Source organism: Dermacentor albipictus, chromosome 1 (assembly GCF_038994185.2).
Source record: "Dermacentor albipictus isolate Rhodes 1998 colony chromosome 1, USDA_Dalb.pri_finalv2, whole genome shotgun sequence".
Lineage (NCBI taxonomy): Eukaryota > Metazoa > Arthropoda > Arachnida > Ixodida > Ixodidae > Dermacentor > Dermacentor albipictus.
Window position 1 is genome coordinate 68,714,214 of NC_091821.1, and position 12,379 is coordinate 68,726,592.

General features: G+C 46.6%; 1 protein-coding gene across 4 annotated transcripts in view; it reads left to right on the top strand.

The window, feature by feature from the left end:
* The window catches only part of LOC135906715 (cubilin-like), a 52,913-nt gene extending 51,323 nt beyond the window's left edge, over window positions 1-1,590 (top strand). For all 4 annotated transcript variants that reach the window (XM_065438299.1, XM_065438298.1, XM_065438300.1 and 1 more), the window contains one exon: window positions 1,423-1,590. In XM_065438299.1, the coding sequence (XP_065294371.1) occupies window positions 1,423-1,526 (104 nt within the window). In that variant the 3' untranslated portion in view covers window positions 1,527-1,590. The remainder of the gene's footprint in view (window positions 1-1,422) is intronic.
* Window positions 1,591-12,379: the final 10,789 nt, after the last annotated feature.

Genomic DNA, 12,379 nt, shown 5'->3' on the forward strand with positions numbered 1-12,379 from the left:
GACAAAGGTACAGAGAGCACATATGCGCACGATCACAGCCAGTCACGATAAGCGGTCACTATCACAGCACAGGATCAGGTGCAGCACAATGAACGTCAACGAAGACTATAAAGCCATTTGTGCAGGTTTGTGGTCCTTAATAATTGCAGCAGTGGCTTGGTCGCCCTCTGCTGCGCCGGTTTATGATGTCGGCACTCCAAACTGTTTGCCCTGACAATGGTGTGTGATCAACGCTAGCTAGAGCAGCCGGGAGCGATCGTTTCTGTTCACTCTAGCCGTCACACAGTGACGTTTTCAAGTGTCCACTCGCGACCACAGTCATTACACGTGCTGCTGTCGGGCCATTTTAAGGCCCGAAAGACAAGACTTTGTGAAAGTCACTCCTAGCCATAGCCGGCAAAGCAGAGTACAGCGCTCTCAAACGTACACCCGGCGACATACTGTTGCGGGGCACGAGATCTGAGAAAAAGCTGAATATCTCCGCAACCTAATAACGCACTCTGGTATTTGCATTTCGGACTTGGAATAGTATATGCTAACAACATTGTCGTTTACAGTTTTACTGGCTACTTCTACAGGCTGCTCGGAGATCCCGTGGTCCGTAAACTTTTGTCGCCGGGTGTATTTTTACAGAACCAAGTCAGTATACAGGCCGCAAAAAGCGACCGGCTCCGGCACCGACATACGTGCGCAGGTTTGTCCAGACATGCACTGGCATACCAAATATGGTTGTCTCAGAAAGCCTTCCTTATGCACTGCGGGACAAAACTATGTGAAACAGCAAGTTACTCGATGGTAGACTTTGTAGACGAACGAGTAAAAATGGTTGTGGTATAGGAATTATTTCCATACAGAAATTTTAAAAAATGTTAATTAGTGAATTGTAGTCTGAAAAGTTGTAACTGACAGCACAACTTATGGTGTCCGCCGCCACAAATAATGTGTCAAACAAATGTAACTTCATTTCTACCGTAGGGAGTTTATTTTCTTCTCTCTTATTTTTTTTTAAGTCAGTGTATTCCTTGAGAAGTTACGGACACGTTTTCGTATCGGGTATGTCTGTTCCTAGCTTTGGCTTCTTTCGTGGGCGATTCTGAACATAAGGGCATTCTAAAAATGTGACACAACGTATGAGTATGACCATGATCATGATGATGATAATGATGACAACCGATGACAAAAAGTTGGAAGGCAATTTAAAACCTCTAGTTAACATCGATCAAACGCTGTCGCTCCAGCGCACCTCACAATAAGCTATACGGTTCATACACCCGATTCAACCCCCAACTCGCCATTGTCTTTCATGTTTTTTTTTCTAAGATTTACGACTTCGCTGAAACATCCTGTACGTGTTTTAAGTACAACTTGCTACAGTATGCCCGGCTCTTCATCTTCGTTTTCTTCCTTCCCCTTTTTACCCAGGGACTATCGAGTTCCTCGACGACGAGATGAAGATACAGTTCCACACAAACCCCACCGTCAGCGGCGCTGGCTTCCTGCTGACCGGCAAGCAAGTGACCTGCTAACTACGGTTTCCAGAGATGCAGTTTTTTTATACAGTTCATTAAACAGACTTGTTTTCGCGGTGTACGCTTCACCGTTTGCTTTTCGGGACACTTGGTTTTTATGCCTTGGGATGGCGCAAGCACGGAGCTATAAAAGCAGTGATTGTAGGCACCCAGTAACCAGGTTAACCATGAATAAAAATTAAGTCTGTGTCAATTAAACGGGTAGACGGCCGGCAGATCTTGTCATAAAAAAGAAATTTTCGAGAACGGCGGCGGCGCCCTGCAGTCACGGAATGCTTCATACATATCTCGTTGATCCTGGAGACGCCCATAAGTAAGTCGACCTGCTGAGCTATACTATCCGAGGCGACGACTTGAAGCACAGCTCACAGGGAAAAAAATGAGGATTTCTGGATATGCTCGAAAGGGCGACGCATGTGTTTGCCCTTTCGATCCTGCCTTTTGATTCCTCGTGATCTCTCCACACCGTGCACATAGGAGGAGGAGGCGGATAAAGGGAGAGAAGGCAGGGATGTTAACCAAAAATGCATCTGGTTGGTTACCCTACTCTGGGAGACGGGAAAGAGGGAATAGAAAGGTGAAATAGGGAGAGCAAGGGAGTGGGGAAGACATGGTGAGCTCGCGCACGCGCACGGAGGGCCTGAGTGAGTCAAAGGCGTTCACACAAGCCAGTCGCCCTCAAAAACGACAAAAGTACCTTCACAGCTTTGTGGGCCGACGAGCGATGGGGACGGCCTTCGAGTAGCATCTGCACGGACAACGGCCGATCATCCAGTCGTCGCAATGCGATGGGTAATGTTTGTCTCTCCGGCTGAAATCAATGACAGTGGCACAATAAATGTTCAATGTCCTCTTCGCCTGTCGGTCCTTCCAATCAAAGTAGTGTACGTCTTCGTGAAAGCCACTCCCAACCACAACCACTATAAAAGCGATGCCGCACGTCGGTGAAGCCCGGGTGTAGGTCGGAGTTCGAACGAAGGGTTCAGCTCGTGCAACCTAGTGCGTGAGGACTCATTAGAGATGAAAATTATCGTATAACGACGCTTTTCTCAGCTGGAGAGCACTACATTTCCATAGGCGGACTACATCAAGAACAGCGTCTGCTGCAGATGCCGTTGCGCCGGCCCACTCTATCAAATTTTAGCAATTACTGTCTTTTGAATTTTACCCGCAAATTTTTATGCTACTGACCAGTACCTGAAACGGCGACCCGTCACGGTGGTTCAGTGGCTATGTCGTCGCACTGCTGAGCACGAGGTCACGAGCTCGATCCCGGTCGTCGCGGCTGCATTCCAATGAAGGCGGAATGCAAGAATGCTCGTGTGCTGATGCATTGAGTGTACGCTAAACAGCCCCAGGTGGTCAAAATTAGTCCGGAGTCCCCACTATACGGCACGCTTAATTGTCTGATCGTGCCTTTGGCACGTAAATTTTCGACATTTAATTGAACCTTAATCTACAACTCCAGAGTCTGCAGCCCTAAACTTTCCTGCCTGTAAAGGTCCTTTGTTAAGTACTTACGTTCACAAATAATAGTTCCTGTGGCAGCCAGAGTGACACGTTGCCGAAAGTTATGCTCATCCGAGTGCACCCACCAGTGCCTCCAAATTTATTCGCAAGACTTCAGGTTATCTATGGACCTCAGAATTTTACCTGACACACATTGAGGGACTCACCAGCGTGCAGGCATGCTCTATTTCCTATATGTAAGCTCACCACCGCGGTACCGAGACACGCGTTCCTGTGCGCATTATTTGAATATTGCCTCTGCACACATTGAAGACTGAAGGGATGCAAGACAGACGCAGCAAAGTGTGAATGAACTCTTAAGATCACACTGCGAAAGATTAAACGTAAGCTGTAGGCTCAGTTCTGTCAACATGCAATATTTATTTATTTATTTATTTATTTATTTATTTATTTATTTTTTATTTATTTATTTTTTATTTATTTATTTATTTTCAATACTGCTAGTCCTATCAGGGACCATAGCAGGTGGGCATACAAAAATGAAATACATGATAATAAAAGCGCATGTAAAAAATGCGTGTCAATAAGCCAAAGAAAAACACAAAAGAACAAGGTAATAATAAATATTAAAAAAAAACAGAGATATCACATGTCTAGGAGACGATCACGGCAATACAGTGAATACATCATGACAAGGATAGCAAACGAGAACAAAAATAACAGTAAACACCTTAACGATAATCAGCATGGCTTACAAGAGTTGAAAGGCATATTATCTGAATAAGACTGCATTACTGATTACTTGCCATGGATTCTAACCGTGATGTGAACTGAGATAATCAATCTGCAGAAATGACTGAAGGGTCGAGGCGATTCCGTTCCCTTATCACGAGGGGGAATTAAGAGTACATGAATGTGTCATTATGGCATGAATATTCTGTTATGACGTTTACATGTTTATGTCTCGATGACCGTGACTGCGAAAAACATGTATTTTGTTAGGTCGATCTTATAATAGTTATAAAAGTTAAATAAAAATTTGGGCTGTGTTTGTTTCGCTCTCGATGATAGTGTCGCTAAACCCGAAATAGCCGCAATGTTAGTGGGTGAATCTGTGCGCTTGTACTTGTTGTAAATAAACAGCAGCGCTTTTCGCTGTACTTTTTCCAGTTTTGCTATATTAGTTACTGAGTAGGGAAACCAAACTGTGTTAGCGTACTCCAAAACCGGTCTCACGAAAGTAGTATATGTAGTATATATATCTTGACTGTGCGCCGAGCTCTTGCCTAGCTGTGCACACACATTTCTCAAGCAATAGTGATTTTGTGCGGCTGTAGCAACGGTGGTAACCGCTAACTGCGGTGCCATGCCAGCTATAGTGAAGCTACGGAAGATGACGAGGACATGCGCTTCAGCGCTTCTGATGGTGGGGTCTGTAGCGGTTACGGATTTCATTTGCGATGGCGTGTCAGCTTCCACGGGGGCATTCAGCCATGACATTACGTATTCTGCGACGGCTCGCAAGGGCGTGCCCATACACAAGTGCAGCGTGCAGTTGTTATGACTAGCCCAATATCGCACGCGCCGTGCTGGCCTCACCAAAGCAAACGATGTACAAGGGTAATTCCAGAAGTTTCCGTACTGAATAACTATTAATGGTGTTCAGAATTTAAACAACTGCGTCACTTTTCAATGTTAATCTCCCTTCATTTCAACACACTTTTCACTCCTCTGAACTAACATTTCTATGCCCATCAAAAAATAGCCTGGACTTTCTTCTTCAAAATGTCCGCGGCCTGCATTGTTCACTTCATCATCAGCAGCAATTTTTTTGCCGCAATGACCTTTCTTCAGCTTTGTGAAGAGGTAGCAATCACTGAGCGCCAGGTCTGGGCTATAGAGTTCGGTGCTCGATCTCCTCGAAGCCACCGTCCTTCGCTGCAGCCATCGCAACGCTCGCCGTACGAACTAGAGCGTTGTCGTGAAGCAGGCGGACGCCATGATAGAAAACCCCTCACCTCTTCTCGTTTACTACATCATGCAGTTCGTCTAAAAGTGAGGCATAATACTGTGCGTTCATGGCGGTATTCCTTTCCTTGAAGTCGATCAAGAGAATCACGCGGCAATCCCAAAAGAATGTTGACATGGTCTTCTTGGTCGACCTGAGTCACATTGGCCTTTCTCGGTGGCGCTTCTCCTGGTTTACGCCATTACATGGATTCGATTCTGGAAAGGGGATTGTAGTAAAGGACCATGGTTTCATCCCCGGTGGAAATCGACTCCAGCGCTTTTCTCTCATTCTCACGGCAAAGCCCAAAAAACTTTAGAGAACAGGTCACACTATGTTCCTTCTGCACAGAACAAAGTATTCGGGGCACCCATCTTGCAGTGAGCTTTGCCATGAATCGTTGAGCACTTCCCTCCTCAACGAGAGAAACCACTCCTACGGTTGTCACCTCCACGGGGCAACCACTATCAATGCTCTATGTTTCTACAGCAATACGAATTCACTGTATAATACGAAAGGGAAGCTTCCGCGTAGACACCATCCAAACGTTGTTTGATAATATTTGGAGAAACCCCTTCTCTGGTGAGGAACTTAATCACGGCTCGTACTCGATTTTTAGCATTATCAGCACTGAGCATGCCTCGTGTTTGTCAAACGAATGCCTACTACCGACAAACAGGTGCGCCGAGTTGAAACCCTTACGCTAGCCTCCTAGTACATGGCGCTGCGTGCCTGAGGCGGCCATATTGAAACTGATGTAAGTTCTACATGCTATGCCGGAAACTTATGGAATTACCCTCGTAAATACGCAGTGTGCTGTAAGGACTGCAGGGGAGGAAAAACCGCAGATACAAAAAAAGGAACTAAATAATAACTCTGCAATACCCAGCACGAAATGCTAATTTGTATAGCCCACAGCGTACCTTGGGCTGAATTCACAAAACTTTTCTTTCATGAGTGCTCTTTGCCACTGGCCGGCCGCCAATAGTTAAGGATATGTCAAGCATCAGGTTTAGTTGGAATTTTCTCTTACGAACAACTTTAGCGTAAGATGGTTTTGTCTATTCGGGCCCTTGTCTAGAGCATGTAAACGTGTAAATAAGCGAAGGAAAAAAAGCCCAGCTCAGCTTGGATTCTAACTGCATACCTACAGATTGCCAGTCGGAAGTTTTACCTCCCGACCACTCCACAAAACGAACACGGAGAATAATACAGCCCCTTCAGAGTGCAGTAGGGCCTCCAGTTGCTCTGATAGGCTGACGCCACGTCCTCTTCAGAACTTAAATTTGTGTATAAATCAGCATTAAGGTGAAACTATTCAAGCGAAGCTAGCAGAAAGATGTGAAAGGCAGGAAGCAGAAGAGGACAAGCATTTGTCTTTCCACTTTACGAACGACGCGAGCCACCTGCATAATAAAGGAGGTGTTCTTATCGCTAGTAAATTGCTCGGCATGTACCTGGGAATGTTTGTTCCAAATGATACTGCATGAAACATTGCAAGACTCCTGTGCATGGTATTGCGCGGACGTCAATGCTATACCAGAAAGAACATGCTGGTGAAGAACTACGACTGACTGACGTACTGATTCGCTGACGCTTGACAGCTGGTCTATATAACAGCACCGACCCTAATCAATTTAAACGAAGCCAGTGGTAAAAAAAGCGACAGGCAGGGTTGTAAATAAAAGAAACGGCTCTCCACTTGACCGCCGGGGACGCCACATACACGAGGTAGCAGGATGGCATTCATAGCCTACTTTAACCATATGACGAGCTCAAAAATGATTTGGCGCAGACCACTGGAAAATAAACCCGTAAGGCTTTTTAGTTGTTTGAAATGCTGAGTGCCCGAGCACCCTTGAATTTAAATGCCCGTGCCCGTGCCAGTGCACCCTTGAATTCTGCGAGGTGTAGGTTTCGCACAAAACACCCTTTTAGCACCGTGAAATTATTCCAAGGGTGCACTAAGGGTGTTCTGGGGTGCGATCGGAGATGGTTGTTCGGCGCGTTCGTTCGGTTACCGGCGCCCGCGATTGGCCTACGCCGCGCTGACGTCGCCTGCCGCGGGGCGCCGCCCCGTTTTTGGTGACGTCAAAATGACGACACGCTCCTGTCAATCATCCGCCCACCGAGCATTTCGTCCGAACGCGACGGGAGTTGAGAAGTTTAGAGCGATCATACGGCTTCGCATGGCGCGTCTGCTGGATTGGATTGGATCCAACAGACGGCCTTTTCGTCTGCGGAATGGCACAAATGGCACGTTTGAATCCGATCCATAGTTTAATTCTAGAAAATGGCGCTTCCGTTGGAAACCGGTTGTTTCGCTGGCGTTTCTAGAGGAAGGAGGAGAGTGGGCGGGGGTGCGAAACGCGTTTGAAGAAATGGCAGAATGTGAATTCCGGCGTCGTTTTTGTTTCTCGAAACAAATAATTCGTTGGTTGGACAGAGAAATCGACAACATCATCGGTGCCAGCGAGCCACTGGGATGTTGTGGCTGCCTCTTGAAAAGTGCGCCACTCTTCCCGTCGTTTTTTTTTTCTTTTTCCTTCTCGCTGTGCGCGACACCACCTAGGGACGACGCAAAGAACCTAATAGTTATAAATTGCAGTAGTCACACGTACTGCTATTTGAAAACGTGTTTGGGCTTGAGAAGAAAAAATACGTTTTTTTAGACAAAGATTTCATTCAATTGGAAGACGAGAAACATTTGGCTTTGTAGTATACTGTTTGCAAGCAGACGACAAACGATGGAGGTAAACTTCCGGGGAGGTGACCGCTTCCTGATTGGCTGCTCTCTCCGCCCCGCTGTCACAAATTTTGCATACTGCAACTTTGTGACGTTGCAGCAACTGAACAGAACGCGTATCGAACAAAATATCTCCGATCGCGCCCCTGGTAACAAGCACACCAATTTTTGAAATTTTCAGTGAAAGTAAGGGTGCAAAAGGGGCGTTTCGACACACAATCCACCCCCGGCAGTGTTATTTTCCTGAGTGTGTATTTGTAATTATATACGGGATTTAAATTTTTCGATAAACTATCCATATCCTTATAAAGGAAAAGTGCTATGTAAATGGAAGGCAATTTGCCTTTGAGCGTTTATCGCCCAGTTTCTTCCTCCTAAGACAATGTACTACTCGAGGCCTGGAGTTTCATGAAATTCGAATTTAATTATATTATGCGGTTTAGTACCTAGCAGTACGTCGCAGCTGCACACTGCGCTATGAAAAACGCCATAATGGACAGTTCAGGATTAATTTTGACCACCTGTGGTTCTCAGTATGCACCCAAAGTACGGACGGCATACGGGAGCGTTTTTGCATTCCGCCCCCATCGGAATGTGGTCGCCGCGGGTGCGGATCGAGAGCGCGATCTCGTGCTTAGCAGCGCCACAGGTTCACTGAGCCACAGCGACGACCGTGTCTCTTTTAATGATCAACCTATTGCCACGAAATTAACAAAAATAAAGTTATTGAAAGAATACTTTGTCTGTCTAAAGTGACTTAGTGTTTCATTTTCGCGTCCGAGTTCGAGTGCCGCTGGTGAAAGAAACGCGAAGGCAAAGCAGTATATTTCCGAGACGTAAAAGCCCCGGCCACGGCGGCTGTATTTCGATGGGGGCGAAATTCGAGAACACCCGTGTGCTTTTTCATACAGTTTGCCCATGCAAGAGGTGAACGTCTATGGAGACTGCAGCCATAGCCCTAGCTATCCAACATCAGAAGAAGAGAGGCCACTACTCAACCATAGTAACTGACTCTCAAGGGTCATGCCGTTTATTTATGAAAAACCGTTCACCTTCTACTACCCTTAGGTTGATAGGTCGTAACTTGCAACACTACCACACTGTAATGTGGTGTCCAGGACACTCAGGCCTTGTAGGCAACAAACTGGCTGATGCTCTAGCTCGTCATCTTTGCAACTGAGCGGAGCAGCCCTGCTCACACGTCTTGCCTATGCTGAAACACCCACGCGAAATGTTGGAATATCAGCGTTTGGCACGCCAAAAATACGCCTCCCCGCACAAACACATAAATGGGGAAGAGGCCACAAACCTCAGAAAAAATCCAGACCGATGTTTATCAGCACCTCCTGAAACTTCACGCACTCTACCCTACACAATATCGAGCCCGTGGTGTGGCGGTAGACCAACCCTTTCCCCCATTTTGAAGACGTGTGAAAGAATGCCACCAGAGTTAGCTATTCAGCCTAACACGAACAAACAATATATAGCAGAGCAGCGGGAGGTACAGCTCGCCAGCTCGGACCTGGGGGTGCAGAGGACGCTCCTCCAGCAAGTCCAACGGGGGGCCAAGGCCAGTGGAGGCCTGGACTAAGGGAGCCACCCATCGCTCTTTGACCCCTTTTCACCCACTCCCTTTATTAATAAAGTTTTTTTTTTAACCCGCCGTGGTTGCTCAGTGGCTATGGTGTTGAGCTGTTGAGCACGAGGTCGCGGGATCGAATCCCGGCCACGGCGGCCATATTTCGATGGGGGCGAAAACACCCATGTACTTAGATTTAGGTGCACGTTAAAGAACCCCAGATGGTCGAAATTATTCCGGAGCACCCCCCCACGGCGGCGTGCCTCATAATCAGATCGTGGTTGTGGCACGTAAAATCCCATAATGTTCTTTTTTTCTTTTAGACATAGAAGAAAGAAATTACAAGAACAAATTCACACTAACTGAGGAGAACGTGCCCCATCTTCCTTCTTCAGCTGGTTGTCCGTTTTTCGTTCCTTTTCTAGGATTGACGTCAACTCGCCCACTAGTACGCCACTCTTCTCGTTTCAAGAGTTCACGTACAAACGACAGTCAGTATTACCTCATACGCACAAAACCTATGGCTACTTAGCGCAGAAGTAATTAAAAGCGCTAACTATCGACTGTCAACTTTCGACATAGACAGTCGAAAGTTAGCCCCCGCTACCCTCGTCCCCTTCTCTTTTTCATTTCTTTTTGCGCTAAGTGGTCATAGGTCTTTATGTGCCTGAAGTTGTTCACTATGAATCGACTAGTACATCGACGCGTACTACTGAACGACCGCCAACAGAACATCGAAAAGATTACGCCTCTCGTTAAACGTGCGCTAAGTGGCACGCGGTAAATTTCACCATGATCGTGTGAAGTACAAGTCGCACGCTCATGGTCATATACAGGGTGCTTCACGTAACTTGAACCAATTATTTAAAAAAACAAAGTGGTTCACGTGCCGCAGCTAGGTGAAGACAACGACATATGGTTTGCCGTCATGTGGCGCTCCCCAAAATATTTTTTATATTCCTCTTAATCAGTTAATTAACTGATATCAATTATTCAATTTTTTAAATATTAGTTTTAGGGCTAAGTGCATTTCGTTACGTTGTAGAAGGGGTTCAGAAACAACCGATCCAATTTTTTGTGACAACGTACATGCTGTGCGGTGATTTGTTCGACGTTTAAAGAAAGCCCGCGAAATATGTTATAACATCACGTGACTGCGCTCATGCGGTATCGTATTGTAGCGCTCTCAACGGCTGCTTTCTCCAGACAAATTAATGCTAGCGCCGTTTCCCGGTAGCAGCTTCCATCCCCCCCCCCATAAACGAATGCAACTTTCAATTTTTTTTTCTTGAACACCAGGCAACTAACTGCGCCGAGTGTAACACTGAACGACGTAGACTACAATACGCGATTTTTGGGTGAAATTTGAGCAAGGCCAATCCAGCGATACGCGCGACACTCTTTTCCAAAGGTTTTTAGCGAAATGTGAATGTTCCTGTACGACCCAAACAAATGTGCCGGTCACTGAATCTGTTCTCTACGGAATTACGCAATTAAACAACATACGCTACCTAAATATCTTGAGTACAACAAATATGCGCTTTCAAGGACATCGTTGCTTTATTAAAGGGTAACTACTAAAGGGAAACCAGATGCGCTCTACCGCGAAGCCAGGTGACCCAAGACTTCTGCGATGTGAGAAGAACGTGAAGAGTTATAAAACAAAAATAAAATTGCACGTAGCATGTGTCTCTTTGCATAACTCTAAATGAAACGTTTCATGAAAGTTTCACTTAACGCTACTTCCAACAAGTGCGTTGGATCTGCCGTATTTTCTTTCTTCTTTTTTCCTATTCGAGGTTCTTTTTTTCTCTCCCTGTGATAGACCGACTGCTGAATTGCAGTTGCTCGTTATTTGCATTATTATTTATGTAGCTATTGAGTTATACAATCGTTTTTGTTGCTTTTTTTTTGTCCTACTATGCGGTTGAAGCGTCCGCAGTTGCGCGAGATAGTTACCGCGTCTATCCTTTGAGAGCCACTTCCTCCTCCACCTCGTTCTACCTTCGGCTATCTTGACCGATTGTTCGTTGTCAGTGCAGCCCGATATTTGTGGCCATCATCATCATCATCCTACACGCCTGGAATGCTTGGTACGGAACTTTCAATAATAAAATATTTTGGACCGCCGTCTACAGTCGCAGACGGGGGTTTACGGCAGCCGTAATCGATAGGGAGAAACGGTGCAAGACGTGCGCGACGATACGCACAACAAGTAACGAGATAGCTGAAGAAGTAGCCATAGCGCTCGCAGTAGCTCAGACTAACGCAACCGTGATAGTCAGCGACACTCAGACGGCAATAAGAAACTTTGCCAACGGCCGAATCTCCCCGGAGGCACTACGAATTCTTGCAGGAGGCCAAAATTACAAAAGAAAGCTATACATCACCTGGACACCCGCTCACACCCTCGCGGAGGACGGCAACAACGAGGCGGCACACGACGCGGCTCGAGGGCTTACGGACCGAGCCGCAGTCGCAAGTGACGCCCCGACACCCTCCGGACGTGACGGTGCGGTAAATGAGTGGGAGTGGGAGGACAGAATGACAACATATAATGACATTACGAAACATTATAGATTACAGAGGCGCCTATTCCCGCGACCTCACGCAAAATTGACAAAAAAGCAGTCTGTCGCACGGCGGCAGTTACAAACTAGGACATATCCGAATCCTGCGCTCTCGCACATCATATATCCGGATGTATATCCTACGGACAAATGCAAAACATGTGAATCCAGAGCCACTCTGGAGCATATATTATGGGAATGCCGAGGGATAAATAACAATAAAGAAAACGCGACATCTAGCAGCAGCCTTCGCACGCGCTGGGAAGCCGCGCTGCTCAGCCCCGAACTCGAAGATCAACTATGGGCCGTCCAGCGGGCCGAGGATGCCGCCAGGACCCAAGAACTCCTGGCCGTCACCTAGGCGGGGCCTTTGGCCCTCCCCACCAACTCGCAGGGCAGACAATAAAGTTCTTTCCTCCTCCTCCTCCGCCGTCTATGTAGACATGATGAAAGTGAATATACCGGAAATTAAAGCAG